Here is a 15620-nt window from a genome sequence, read left to right on the forward strand (position 1 = left end):
TACGAATGATGAAATCAGGCGAGAGTGTAAATCTGAGTCAAGTATAACTGATAAGATTAAGAAAGGGTCTCTGAGATGGTTTGGTCACGTAGAACGAATGGACGACGAAAGAATGATAAAACAAGTATATATGGCGAAAATGAACGGAAGACATGGCATGATCAGATAAACCAAAATCTTAAGTCTGGTCATGTCAAAAGCAGACAGAACCGAAGGGCATCTGTGACAAGATGTATAAATGCGGAAGAAGCTAGGAATATATGCCAGGATAGAGGTGTGTGGCGGTCCATTCTCTCTGCCTACCCCTACGGAAAATGGCGCGATGGTAGTAGTAGTAGTAGCAATAATTATATAACTAGTATGCATTGTTAAATTCTCCAAAATTTTTTTCATTTAATTTTTGTACTGCGTTATTTTAAAACCGTGTAAAGGAGTTTCTGGTATTCATTGAATCTAATTTATTATTTAAATTTATTTCAACAGAGAGGGAAAAAATTTTGAGAAGGGAATATGGAAGTCTAGGCATTTACAGGGCTTATGACCTGACCCTTCTCAAAATTTTTTCCCTCTCTGTTGAAATAAATTTAAATATGAACAACTCCCTAGGGAGGAAATCCAGCCAGTCTGCAAGCATTTGGACATAATCAAACATTGTCTAATTTATTATATTCATGGTGGAATGGGTTAAATTATTGATTTAGTTCGAAATAAAACATTTTTGAAATTGGAGTAAATAATTCCATTTTTTTTCTTAGATGCTCTATTTATATTTGACAGTTACATGTCAAAACAAGGATTAAAATGAGTTTTCTTTGAAACTATGTTTTGGTATTTTTACATATCGTCAGCGAAACTGCAATACCGCCTAAACTGTTTTTTTGATGAAAATGTTTCGCTGCAATAAACTATTTATAGCGACTAAGAGCCGTTAGTTTTAAATTATTGCTATTTTTATTCATAATGACAGTCTTTCTGATACTCCAGCGGTATTTTCGGTTGATTAAAATCGTAAGTAAATATTACGATTTTTAGGTTCCTCTGTCAAAAAATTCAATTGATAGTTATGCGGTATTTCAGTATCACCGACGATATCGCATAGTACATGAAAATCAACACATCGTCGGTCGGCGTGCATTACTGCCAATTTACTAAATCAACGTTTTTCAGGAGACAGAAAAAACTCTACAAATTAAAACTAAAACATTTTTTACTCCGATCCACGGTACTGTTCTTCTTCAGAAAGCTCACCTTTTACTGGTCCCACGCATATTGTATGACTAGGGAACATCCAATAAGATATATAAATCCGTTAATATGAAAATATAATTTTTGTCAAAATTGTAGATTGGCGGTAACGCACGCCGTATCATTGGTAAAACATCAATGTTTCATAGTTACATTGTCAATGTGAGTCGTTCAGCTTCAAAGATGTTGGGATTTGTAATACATAAATCTAAACACTTCGCAGAATTGAATATCATGTATATCATGAAAACTTTTGTATACAACTTTAGTGCATGCATTCTGGAGAGTGGTGCGGTGGTGTAGGGGCCTGAAGAAGCCAATTATAAACGAATGGTTGAGAGAATATAGAATAAGTTTCTTTGTTACCTGTAAATGAGAGAGTACTCTTGGTATCACAAGTTTGCGGGCCAGAACATTGCCTCCCTTACGGTGGCGTTTAAACTTCTGAATGTGTTAATTTATAATCCCAACATATTAGAGGGTATAAAATTATATGTACCGAGCAACTATTTAAAATCTAGGCAACACAGACCATTTGAATGTAGTTATGCAGAAAGCAGCCTAGTCCACAATTTAAAAAAAATGAGATATTGATGTTATCGGGTGCAGTAAGGTCAATTCTATGTTCTGCTAAAAACAGCCAGACCGCTTTCATACAAAAAACTGCGCTGAATCTGCCTAGAGTAATCTCAATAGGGCGATAATTTATGAATTCTAAATGCCTAGAGTAATCTCACACGTGAAAATTTATGAATGCCGGCCTAGAGGTGATTTCCGGACGCCATTTGCTCCAGTAAGGAAGCGGACATGGAATTAATGATTGCTAATTCAATGCTCAGCCAGTCGTATTGTTTTCAAATATGGACATTCTTATATTATACGTGTGACTGTTTCTGCCACCAGGTCAGCGGAGTGCACAATAGAGAACAGTAACGGTGAACTGAAACTCATGCAGCAGGAGTTGACTTCTGCGCGAGAACTGGCGGGAACGAGACACGCTCAATTGCAACATGTATCAGATCTATTGGATACTGCCAATTCAAAGGTATATTATAATACACATATTTATATTGATACAAAACTATCATTATTATCTCAATTCATTGCAACAGAGAGGGAAAACACCTTTGAGAAGGGATTATGGAAGTCTAGGCGTTTACAGGGCTTATGGTCTGTTATCAGCTGGTTTAAGTTGCCACTTTACACACAGTGTAACATTCACCGTTCTGCCCATTGTTAAACATCCACATTTTTTCAACTCTTCCTTCTGTCGAGTTTTGTGAAGCAAAAGAGCTGAAACCTTTATTGATGTGGGTTCATCTGGCTGAATTATTTCCGTTAGTTGAATCAACAATGTTTGGAGTGTCATTATTATTGAATTATTGAATTATTGGCATGTTCAAACATAAGCAGAATGGTAAATGTTACACAGATACTTAAACCAGCCAATGACTAGACTAGACATTCAAACTCCCTTCTCTAAAATGTTCTTCATCTCTGTTGTAATGACTCTCTAGGGAGTGAAATTCAATCTTTGTCTACAAACATTTAGACAAACTCAAAATATTATTAGTATTTAATTGATTTATATAATGAAATGAACATGCAAATTAATTTAATTTGTCCGTTGTTGATTTGTATTGGCTAAAATGCATTTAATGTCCAGGTTTGATTCCCTATGATCGCATTAATTAATTGCAGTTTTTATTTAAAAAAAACACATTCACTGAGTTTTTTTTTTACAAAAAAATATAGTATTTCAAGTCCCAATTAACCACTTTTGCGCAATTTGTCATCGGGTGCTCAAACATATATTTATATTTGACTTAAAAAGCCATTTAAAATGGATACAAATGCAAAATGTCTAAGGTATACTTTCATTTAAATTATTTATTGACAATTCTTGATGGAATTCCATTGTAATGATGTAATAACTTATATTTATAGTCTGAAGATGCCCATTAGAGGGTGAAAGCGCTAATTGGTCAAAATAAATAAGTGGAAGTGTACTAAGTATTTTTTAAATCAATAACTTATATTTATTTATTTATAAACCGCCATTTACATAAATGTAGTATAAAGAGTGCTTAAAAATAAAAATGTAAAAAATCGAGTATGAAATATTAATTTACTCGTACTGTACACATTATTAATTACTTTAAATACATATATATTTTAAAGAAATAATATATGTAAATATAAGTTATTACATCATTCTAAGGTATACGATAATAAAGTAAAATTTAGGGTTTACTTTAAATTGAAATAAAACATGAGTGTATGAGATATCATTAATATTTTTATTTTAATTGAATGAATATTCAATTACATGTGAAAGGAATATGAGAATGGCCGCGGAGAGGTCCAATTTTTGATGACTACCGCATACATCAGGCTCGATATCATTGATGGCATTGCTTATGTTGACTTTTAAGGCATCAATCATCTGTGGCTTATTCACATAGCCAAGTGATTAAATGTAGCCCTACAAGAAATAGTCCAATGATGTTAAATCACACGATCTTGGTGGCCACTTGACGTCGCTGAAACACGAGATCACCACGCTGTCAAATTTGTCATGTAGGAGATCCATTGTTGCGTGTGCTATGTGGCATGTAGCGCCATCTTTTTGGAACCATATATCGTTGAGATCCATATCTTGCAATTTAGGCCACAAAAAATTGATTGATGTAGTGCCAGATCTTAAAAGATCGAAAGTTTAAAAGAAAGATAGATCCATATGCTAACAAGTTCGCCGTTCCATATTTTCTATTCTATAGTTAAATAATTTTTCCTTTTTTTCTTAGATCGCTGTTTTGGAGAGCAACCAATCGGGGGGGGGCAGCGGGCAGCAGACGGCAGCGCTACAGAGGCAGAATGAATCCCTTCAAGAGCAGTTGGCTGCCTCCCGCAGGCAACAAGAGAGACTAACGCATCTTTTCTCACAACTGCAGGAGGAAGCATTGGTAAGGTTTTTTTAACCAACAAACAGACAACAAAAAAAAAATCTTACAGAAAACGTAATTTTACTTTGTAAATAAATTGAAATAAATTTTAACGTCCCAATAGAATACGGGTCCAGGTATTTACCCTATTTAGACAGTCAAAGTAATTTCATATTAATTTAATACAGTAAAACCACGTTTTTAAGTTCTGCCACTTTTTACGCTGATATGTTTAGGTGCTATTTTTTTCCATACATTCTCATTCAAATATCCCCCCAACTAACGTTTTTTACGTTTTTCATAACCCCGGTTTTACGTTGAAAAATTATCAAAACTCATTCGATCTGTCAAAAGACACGAGCTGCGCACTGCTGCGTGAATGGAGAATAAAATCGAGGTAAATAAAAAAATATGTAAATTATTGTCTCACTAAATTCAAAGTAGTAGTGTCTAATTTTGACATTTTACTAAATTGTCACATGCAGTTGACGCATGTCTAGGAAGAATAAAGTCTTTACACCAATAAATTACGATGAAGAAAGTTTGAAAAATCGGTAGTAGAAATATTATTTGAAGTTATAAATATAATATAGAAAGAAGATAGATTAAACAGTTATCATAAAAGTGTTAAACAATTTTGCTGCGATGTAAATGACAGTTGAAATTTTGTGGTGCCATACTAAAAAAAGTGATAATGTATAAATACAATTTCCCAGTATTTAAGGGAAAAAATCATTGTATGCATTTATGCAAATGCAAATGTTTATTTTTGTGTTTTTAAGGTTAAGTACCTATATAAAATTATTTAAACATGTTTTTTTTTTAAATCCAATTAAAAAAACACACTGTATTATTGATTGATTATTGATTTTTAATGAAATCATAGTTCAATAATCCCCAATTATGACTGTTTTAACAATTTTTCTGCAGTTTTTCATTTCCTCACTTAAGCATTTTCCTCAGTTTAACACTTTTTTTTTGCTGCTCCCTTGAAAAACGTAAAACAAAGGTTTTACTGTAATTGTATAATAAGATACATAAATAAATATCTCTGAACAGGTTGCAAGAAACAATGCCAAAGCTACCATCTCTGACCTGGAGTACCAAGCCGAGCAGATGAAGCAGGAGAAGGCGTCCGTCCAGACGGAAATACAAGCCCTTCAGGACAACAATAATGATCTACAGCTGCAGGTACGAAATTCGGACAATCTCAAAGTACTGTTGAAACTCAATTAATATCGCAGCTACCCAATTTATGACAAAAAAATATTGTTTTTGTCTGAGCGAAACTGACAGAAAGACCCTTTGTTTTTTAAACAGTTTTCGGGTATGTGAAGGGAGTGCTTCCACCAAAATTCCCACTTTACTTGTAATTAGATGTCTGGCTAATTAATTGGAAGATTGCTATGAAATATGAATGTCAACAAATTACAACAGGGATGGAGAATACCTTATATAAAGGAATATGGAAGTCAAGGCATTTACAGGGCTTATGACCTGTCATTGGCTGGTTTAAGTGGCCACTTTACACACTGTGCAACATTCACCATTTTGCCCATGTTTCAATATCCATATTTTTTTAATTCTTCCATTTGTTGATTTTAGTGAAGTTAAAGAGCTGAAACCTTAATTGTCGTGAAGAGATTCATCTGACTGAATTATTTCACATACTAGGCAAGGCCTGAAAACAATTTTCCAATTTTTAAACTTCTTCTTGGACCAGTTGGTTTTATTACAATATTTTAGTTTGTCCAAGGCTTTTGTCTACAAACATTTGGACAAACTCGAATATTGTAAATATGAAAATATATATATTTTTTTAAATACATATTTTTTTCTTATAATTACGTAGAATATTCAACAGATGTTCAGCTCGATATATAAAAATAAATTAGAACACAGCTATCTAACAAGATTTACATCTGTTGATGGCCTAGTAGTACCAAAATTTAAAAATAAATATGGACAACGTACGTTGGATTATATTGTTCCAAAAGTATTTAATTTGTTGCCACTTGACATGAAAACATGTCATAGTAAAAATAAAATTAAGTTTCTATTACGTAAATGGTTAGTAGATAAAACGTTCCTATATTGATTTATTATTTATGTAGTATTTATGTAATACATTTTTTAATATTCTTTACTTATTATTATTTTTTTTACATATATACATTTTTTGAAAAAAAAAAAAAAATTTATCCCTCATTAATTACATTTTTGTTATTTTCTTGGGTTAACCTTTTCTTTTCTTTTATTACTTTCTTACTTTCTTATTTCATTTACAAATGTAAAATGCTAGATCTTAATTTTAATATGTACTTTTAATTTTCTTACTATTTTTTTATATTTTTTTTCTGTAGATATGAATTGAAATTCTAGATTTACTTTACCTTGTTTAATTTATTTTCTTATCTTGTTTTGATTACATTTATGAGCACACACTATTTATATATGTGTCTATTATTTTTTTTTCTTTCTTATATTTAAAATATATTTAAGTAAATTACTATTCTTTAATTTTAATTGTATTATTTTACTCTATTTTCTTACTTAAAAAAAAAAAAAAAATCTTTAAACTATTTTTATGTTTATTATTTTATACGTATACAGTATTATGTCTGTACTCTTCTTATTTGATTATTAATTAAAACTAATGTCTGAGCACCCGATGACAAACTATTATTGAATAGTTTATCGGGACAAAATATATCTTAATACTTTGTTTTCTTCATAATGTATTATAATGTAATAATATGTATATTTTATTGAATAAAGACTCTAAAAAAAAAAAAAAAAACATATGAATATTATTATTCTTTAAATAAGATTCATTGAATCTCTTATAATCGTCAATAAAATTATAACTATAAAATATAAATCAATAAGTATTAATATAATGTTAATAAAATTTGTATAAAACCACTCACCGACTTATCTGTCTACCGGTTTCGAGACGTAACCCGTCTCTTCGTCAGGACAACAACACTACACCAACATGCAAATACCACTAATTACTAATTTTAGTTCTAATCAAGAACATCTCTTTCCATGACCCACTTTTCAGGATATTTTTGAATGATGTGATTGGTAAAACTTCTCATGTCTCTCACATTATTAGTAAATACATTGCATAGTCTACGAGCGAACAAGACCGCAAGTCTCTGTCCTAATCTAGTTTTACAGCGGGATACTTTGATTTTAAGATTAGGCTTCTGACCGGTTTTAATTACGAGTATTGTTTTAATTTTCCAACAGTGCCAGTGTCTGACGGAGGAGAAGAGAACATCCCAAGCCACCTTGGCAGACGCCCAGCGGGGCACACTGGCGGCCGAGCAGAGGCTCCGGGAGGCGCAGGCCCGGCTCAATGTTGAGATCACAGAGAGGGAGAAAGACGTAAGTTTTGCGTATAATTCTATACTTTCTAGTCTATATTTAGATTAAAACTGTCCTCAAACAATGATCCATAATTGTGCAATGTTAGTAAAAAAAAAAATTTTTAATATTGTATTAAGTAACTAGACTAAAATTGAAATCATTGTTGATTTGTTGTTAATCAACGATTTCAAAATTTTTGTTTAGAATATTCCTGCTGAAATTTAAAAAAAAAAACTTCATCGAATAATTAACAGATCGTCATCTTAGTTTGTTTTGGTCCAACAGACCATTTTTAACAAAGTTGGTTAAAAAAGAATGGTGAATTTTACAAAGTGGCCACTTTAATCTGTTTAAATCACATTTGAAGAAATATCTCCTTTCTTTTCCTTAATCTCTCCTCCTTTCCTGTTTCCTCTTTTTCCTTTTTCCCATTGAGTAATGGTATTGATTTAAGATAATTTTTACACAAATACATTAATTTATATTTTCATATATCTTTAGCTTTTTTATTTTCTAAAACATTTAAGTTTGTACGTTGTTATACCCTATGGTGGTATATGAGATCAGTAATAAGACTTTATGTCGTTGACTGTGGTTTATTATAAATACTTATTATGCTGTGGTTAGAGAGCGACTGTTTACAAGGAAAGACAAATCTAGAATGACTTGCCAAGCTGTGTGGGTATGCAGACGACTGTAGATATATTATTGTTACCAACAATATACCTACATTCCTTACATAAGTGAAAATTCTTGATGGAAGTTCATTGTAATTTATTATAGAAAATAAAAGACGAGTCATACTTCAATCCACAAATTTGGAAAATCCAGTGACCGGTGTCATCGCTTTCGCGTCATTGACCAGTCTCGAAGACGTCCCAAAAGCGATGAAACTGGTCACTGGATATTCCAAATTTGTGGATTGAAGTGTCACTCGTCTTTTATTTTCTATAATATTTTTTTATGTTTTGTAACTTGAATTATAAAAATAAAACTTTTATCTTATTGGTTGGTTGGAAGAAATTGACATTTGGAAATAAGCCTGCCAATGTACAATTAACATTATTTAAAAAAAGTTAAATAAAAAAAATAATAAAAAAATGACAGGTCATAAGACAGGTATAAATGCCTAGACTTCTATATTACCTTCTCTTAAATGCTCTCCATCTCTGTTGTAGTATGTTAATATTAACAGCTACCTCGGGGGTTGAATCCGGTTCATGTCTGCAAAAGTTTGGACAAACTCGAAGCATTGTTGTTAACTAAATATTATCATAATTCAATTTACATATTTGTTTTTCTAATTGTTTCCGAAATGGCTGTAAATTGCTTTTATTAAAATAAATAAACATTATGCATAATGGTCAGCCAAATATATTTTCTTGTGTGGGTTTTGGCTCCCATATAAGGGAGCGTGTAGGATGTTAATTGCCACATTTATATTCATATTTTTTATTGTGATATCATCGCAAACTGACTCGGATATTTTTTCTTTGCATACTAAATTTGGGGCCTGCTCTAAGTAGGCACATTTTTTCAAATGCCAATTATTGTAAATATATACACGGGTATACACAAGTAGAAGAAGACCGAGGAAGACATGGCATGACCAAATCCAACAAATATTTAAAATGGACACGTCAAAAGTTGGAATTTTCAGCACGCAAAGATGTATGAATTAGGCATGGGTAACTCGAGATTATTTTTTGAGCTGCAGGTCAGAACGCAGCTCAAATACTTGAGCTGTAGTTTTAAACCAGTTCGCAGATCAGCTCAAATCATTTTAAGCGACTGTCGTGCGTCACTAGCTCAGGCCCAAGGCGGTGAGTCAAACGATACATGTCGCACCGTTCACCGAATCACCGATAACGCGCTGATGATTCGAACGTAACTCACGATGAACCGCTGTGAGCCACCTATTAGGAGTTTGATCTGCAGCTCAACAGCTCAAAGTGTTGAAACCGTCTTATTGAACCGATTCAAAATTGAGTTACCCATGCCCTAGTATGAATGTAGAGGAAGCGAGATCTGTATGCAAAGACACAGTGATATTTTAACAATTTTCCAATTTTTATACTTCTTATACCAGTTAGTCAATTCAACAATGTTTTGAGTATTTCCAAATGTTTACAGACAAGCTGCATTTCCTCCCTAGGGAGTTATTTAGATCTAATTTTTTTTGCAACGGAGAAGAAAAACTTTTTGAGAAGGAAATATGGAAATCTAGACATTAACAGGGCTTATGACCTGTCATCGGCTGGTTTAAGTTCCCACTTTACACACTGTGTAACATTCACCATTCTGCCTATGTTTAAACATCCGCATTTCCATATTCCCTTCTCAAAAAAAGATTTTGTCTCTGTTGTAATAAATTTAGATCTTAAGTTATATGAAATAAATATAAATATAAATACAGATCTTATTTAAATTAAATATCCCAACTAGAAACCTCAGACAAAACTTACTCTTTCATACCGATAACCATAGAACTAACTATGGTTTTCATTCCAATATGCCCAGAATTCTTACGTCTGCCAATAAACATACCAGTCTTGATTTCTTTGAAAACAAGTTGTCTTCTTTCAAACAATCACTGAATCAAATTCAATTATAAACACCCCTCTCCCGCTTCCACTCCCACAAAGTCTACTGTATACCATTGAGACTTTCTACTTTTTTATAATTTTCTAGGTATAAATATGTACTTAAAAATGCGTATATATAAATAAATAAATAAATGTGTCCTTACGAGTTGATCCTATAAGAAAAAAGTTCACGATTGTGTTAAAAGTTTGTTTTAAGTTATAGTCAGCTTTATCTTAGGAAGTGTTGATTAATAAGCTTCCCAAGAGTGGAATTTCCTGTAATAATTATGAATTGGACATTTTCCTCGTGTGTGACTAAAATTTTAATTAACCTATTATCTTTATCTTTAAATCAAATCAGTCAGCATGTCTGTGGTGAAAGTATACCAGAACACTGCCTTTTGCATAATATTATATATTCAGTGTACAAAGAATGATGTCATAGGATGTCGATATGGGTGGCGATGCCAAATAGGATGTGGTCAGTGCAGTTTGTTCATCGTCATTCCCTTTCCGCACCTAATGGTGCATGGGGCACTGCATTGGTACACCAATCGCGGTGTTTTTATTTATTTTATTTTCTTTTATTTAGAAAACATACAGTACAGTTACAAAGTTTCATATTTTACACAGTTAGACTTAACTCTAATAATAATAATAATAATGTTTGGATAATTTATATAGCGCCATTTTTGTGAAAATCACCTCAAGGGCGCTGTACAATAAATAAATATCCCAACACGTCTTGCAGCTACAGAGCGCATGGACGGTTGGGATTCTAGTTCCTCGTCTCCAATTATGATATATATGAGCTAGATAACAGAACGTCTTGCAGCTACAGAGCGCATGGACAATAAGAAATCTAGCCCCTATTAACATTTTTATTTTTAAAATTTTTATTTGACAGTGAAGTTTCCAGTGAAGTTTCCAAAAAAGAGAAAGAAAATAAACATAAATAGAAGTTGTTTCAAAATTAAAATTAAAGTAAAAAAAATAAGAAAATTTGTAAAAGTAATTAAAAGTTAAGAATTAAAATAAAGAATGAAAGACATGCTCAGATGTAAAAATAAAAGAAAATAATAATAACATTTTTTTAAAAAGGAAAAACATAAATATACAGATACATATTTTGATCGTTTTCGCTACACGAATGTAAGATGATCAGTCTTACGCTTCAGGTGCCAGTCCAGGGATTATGAAATACTCTCGTGTAAAAACACCTTTTTTAAATAAATATTTCATGGCAACCGTATCAGGAATCGAACCTGAGACCTCTTGCATGGTAGGCAAAAGCTCTGACTATCACACTACGAGGTGGACTATTCTACGTGTGGTTTTATTTGAATTGTTGATTTGGGATAAGCTTTAACTTAATAAATAATTGGGTTTTGGTCCCGTGGCTAGTGTCGCGAACTCTTGGATCAGAGGTCCGAGGTTCATACCCCGCTCTGCTACAACATGGTTTCCGTTTCATAATAGTGAGTTATGTACAACTCGTTGAAAATTGTAAATCATTAAAATGCAAATATTTTTTTTTTTATAAGAGCATAATTTTTTTCAAGTATTCAGAGGGAGCTTGTTCTGACTGATAAAATATTATTTAAAATTGTGATTTTACACTAGAATATTTCGTAGTCCCTAAACTGCTACCTGAAGCGTAAGACTGACCACCTTACCTTCATGTAACAAAAATGATCAAGATACGCTGCGATTGGTGTACTAATGCAGTGCCCTATGCACCATTAGGTGCGGAAAGGGAATGATGATGATGATAATGTTCTGAATGGGACTTTAAGAATATTTTTTACGATGGTTTTATCTTGCAGTAGGAAGTGGAAAAGTACAAAAATGATCGAGAAAGATCTCAGACGAGGTCAAAATAGTGTCCTGTTAGGTGAGGCCTGGTGGGCCATGTGATTGAGGCCCAAAGAGCCGAATTTCGCATCATATACTGCTAGTTTATCCAATTTCCATACATTACAGTATCATCATAATATGTACCTCACGGATGTAACTGGTTATGAAATGAATAATATGTATATTAATTTTTTTATTCATAACATAATATGACATCTCAGCTTTGGTGACTCTGCATTTTATTTTGGCTTAAGTGACTAAACAGTTCAACGGAGGACTTGGCAAATTATTATTTCTTATAAATGTAATTTTATGGTAACTTTATTTGAAATTACGTTTGATACGCCCATGGGGGTTTTGCATGGTTAAGTACATCATGATATACACAAATAATATACCCATACAAAAATAAAAACACAATAGTAAACAATACATTCTTCATTAAATTCCTAATTCATTATTTTTAATAACACAGGACTTGATCATCAACGGCGAGGTATAAAAAAAAATCTAAATCATCACTGTATCGATTGGCAAGCCGGCGGCTTACTTTCGTATAATACACCGGAACCTCGCTTTATACGGTTTTGAAATAACATGATCCAATTTTTTAAATTTTGTTATTAATTTTGTTTATTTATAAATAAAAGTATTCGTTATTGGAATGCCCTACATCACTCTTTTACTTACTTGGCATATAATACTTTTCAAAGTATTTCGATGTCATGTTATATTAAAGGAAAATACTAAAGTACAACAAATAGTAAACAATTTAATTTTTTTAAATCCCAAATCGATCTTTATACAATGAAAAATGCTATATCGGTAAAACTCAATCAAATAAAAATCGGTGGGTCAAAAAAAACATAATTGGTAGATTCATCATCAGCCTGAGTGTCATTGAAAATACTGTCAAGTAAAATTATTTTTTTTTGTTCTTGTTAGTAGATTTTTAATTTCTGTAAAAACAGTTCATTGCATTGGCCACGTCACTAATACGTCACAATTCGGTTCAATTTTGAACTTTGTTTGTGACCGTTTACATTGAAATAGAACATTGTCACAAATCTCGATGTCACAATTGTCGAGGCCAAACATGTCGCATTTTTGTAGAGACATATTTTTTAACATTTTTATTTTAAAAGTTATGTATGAAAACATTTTTTGAAAATACAATTAATTTTTCTAAATCCATTTCACATATTTTTATTGGTATTTGTAGTATGTGATATTTTCCTATTGTAGATGGGAATTAGGAGGATTACTACAATCATGAATATTAAAACACGGTAAATATATTCTCTATGTTTCTTTAATCGTTTCTAGTTAGAATATTTGAACATAGACAGAATTCCGAAGAATGTAGGTTTTGACCCGTTTGTGGTCCCGTGGTAATGACTCAAGTATCAGAGGTCCGAGATTCGAACTTCACTCTAGTTGCGGAACTTAATTCCAATTTTGATTGCACGGTTATTTAAAACCAGTTTTGTTTTGAATACTTCAAATATTGTATAAATTAATACAAGTGAATTTATAGCTAATGAATTAGGTAATTATATAGGCAGTGTTTCCTCTTTAGTAAAAGTCTATGTGGAACATTACAGCACCCACCTGTGAATCACCAAAATCCCATTCACAAAAATGTGCCAAAACATGACTCAACAGCTGACTTGACCTCCCATGCGCCACAGAACCGAATCTGAAATTTTGAAATACAAAAAAATAGTATTACATAAATAAAAGTTTACTACCTAAATAACATTATGATATGTTTACTCGTACATAGACGTATGACAGGTGATAAATAAGCTTAGAAATAAATATTGTTCTTATATATTTCAATATAAATATGAACAAACCTTTTGAACTTTTTTAAAGATGGTGAATGGTAATTATATTTATTTATTTATGCATTTCATAATATATACAATTTTTTGTTCACTTTGCCCAGCTGTATGAAACAGTACTTATGATTTTCTTGTTATATTACTTTAAAATATTTTATTATTTAATTTGTTTTTTACATTTATTCTTGAATTGTTGAAACTTTCTACTAAATATGTTGTATAATGTTTACGTTAATTTTTTTTAATGTAAATCTAGTATAATTTTCAGGTTTAATTTTTTTTATAAATCTTGGGTTAAAGGAAATTTATGTTTTAAAAAAAAAAAATTAAGCCAAATATGTTAGTATTATAAATTTTTGTAAAAGGCAGATTGCCGTTTATGTTAATAAAATAAAAAATTGAATAAACAAAATGTACCAAGTATACACAAAATATTTGACGATTAATGTAAATTTACCAAAATTTGCAAAAAATATAAATTCTCCAATAAATGCAAATTCATGGAAATTTCATAATAATTACGTATTCAGCAGCAATTTTAAAGTATTTACTAATTGATGTAATAACTTATACTTACATATAAGTTATTCATTTAAAAAATACTTGGTACACTTCCACTTATTTATTTTGACCAATTAGTGCTTTCACCCTCTAATGGGCATCTTCAGACTGAAATGAAATATTTACTAATTAATGCAAATTCACAAATTAAAAGTAAAATTTATCAATATTTATAAATTTATCAAAATTCATTAATCAATTTATTTATTTATTTATTTATTTACGGACAAAGTCCATTATAAACATTACAATTAAAAGAAATTTTTACAAAGGAATAAAAAAATATAAGGAACAGAAATAAGCAGCAAAGACAGATGATAGATTTTTTAGATTAAGTAAAAAGCATAGGCTAACTATACAGATTCTTTAGCTGATTTGTAAAGAAAGACATCCTTACACCATAATAATCAAGATCTTGATGATCGTTCACCCGCCTGATCATTCTGGGCAAAGGCGACTGTGCACCATAATTGGTCCTGTAGTGACCGAGGAAAAGCATTTCATTATTTCTTAGTCTACGGGTGGGAACGTTAAAAAGAATCTTTTGCAAAATTTCAGGGGCATCAATGAGACAGTTCATAATTTTATACATGCAGATTATATCTGCAATGCATCTGCGTTTTTCAAGACTTGATATGCTTAAAAACCTCTCCATATCAGAATATGAATAGTCTCCTCTTTCCAATCCCATCTTCCATGCAATTTTTCTTATAAAACGATGTTGAACTGATTCAAGGCGCTTGATATGAACAGCATAATGAGGGGACCAGATTACAGATGCATATTCAAGAATAGGGCGAACTAAAGAGCAATAAAGTGTTTTAAGTGTAAGCATACTTTGGAAATCAGACGTAGTTCTATTAATAAAGCCTAAAATTTTTAAGGATCTGTTTACTATATTATCAAAGTGTTCCAGAAAAGTTAGTTTATTATCTAGGATCACTCCAAGATCTCTTATAGAGGTGACAATCGAAAGAACTTGGCCATTAAGTTTATAATCAAAAATAAAAGGATGTTTACATTTATGGTATGAAATAATTTTGCATTTATCGATGTTAAGTTCCATGTTATTAGTTTTGCACCAAGTATGAAATGCATTTATGTCTTCTTGGAGTCTGACACAGTCATCAATATTTTTAATTAGCTTAAGTATCTTGTTATCGTCAGCAAAAAGCCAGAATTTTGTAAAAGAAAAAACATTA

The 15620-nt window shown here is 31.5% G+C and overlaps 1 protein-coding gene across 9 annotated transcripts in view; it reads left to right on the forward strand.

The window, feature by feature from the left end:
• spdi (sperm antigen with calponin homology and coiled-coil domains split discs) overlaps positions 1 to 15620 on the forward strand; it is a 205736-nt gene that overhangs the window by 162794 nt on the left and 27322 nt on the right. For all 9 annotated transcript variants that reach the window (XM_088230453.1, XM_088230451.1, XM_088230454.1 and 6 more), the window contains 4 exons: positions 2149 to 2290; positions 4053 to 4211; positions 5250 to 5381; positions 7449 to 7586. In XM_088230453.1, coding sequence (XP_088086579.1) covers positions 2149 to 2290; positions 4053 to 4211; positions 5250 to 5381; positions 7449 to 7586 — 571 coding nt within the window. The remainder of the gene's footprint in view (positions 1 to 2148; positions 2291 to 4052; positions 4212 to 5249; positions 5382 to 7448; positions 7587 to 15620) is intronic.

This window comes from Micrasema longulum, unplaced genomic scaffold (assembly GCF_059751315.1).
Source record: "Micrasema longulum isolate JH-2025_06_02 unplaced genomic scaffold, ASM5975131v1 h1tg000769l, whole genome shotgun sequence".
Classification (NCBI taxonomy): Eukaryota; Metazoa; Arthropoda; class Insecta; order Trichoptera; family Brachycentridae; genus Micrasema; species Micrasema longulum.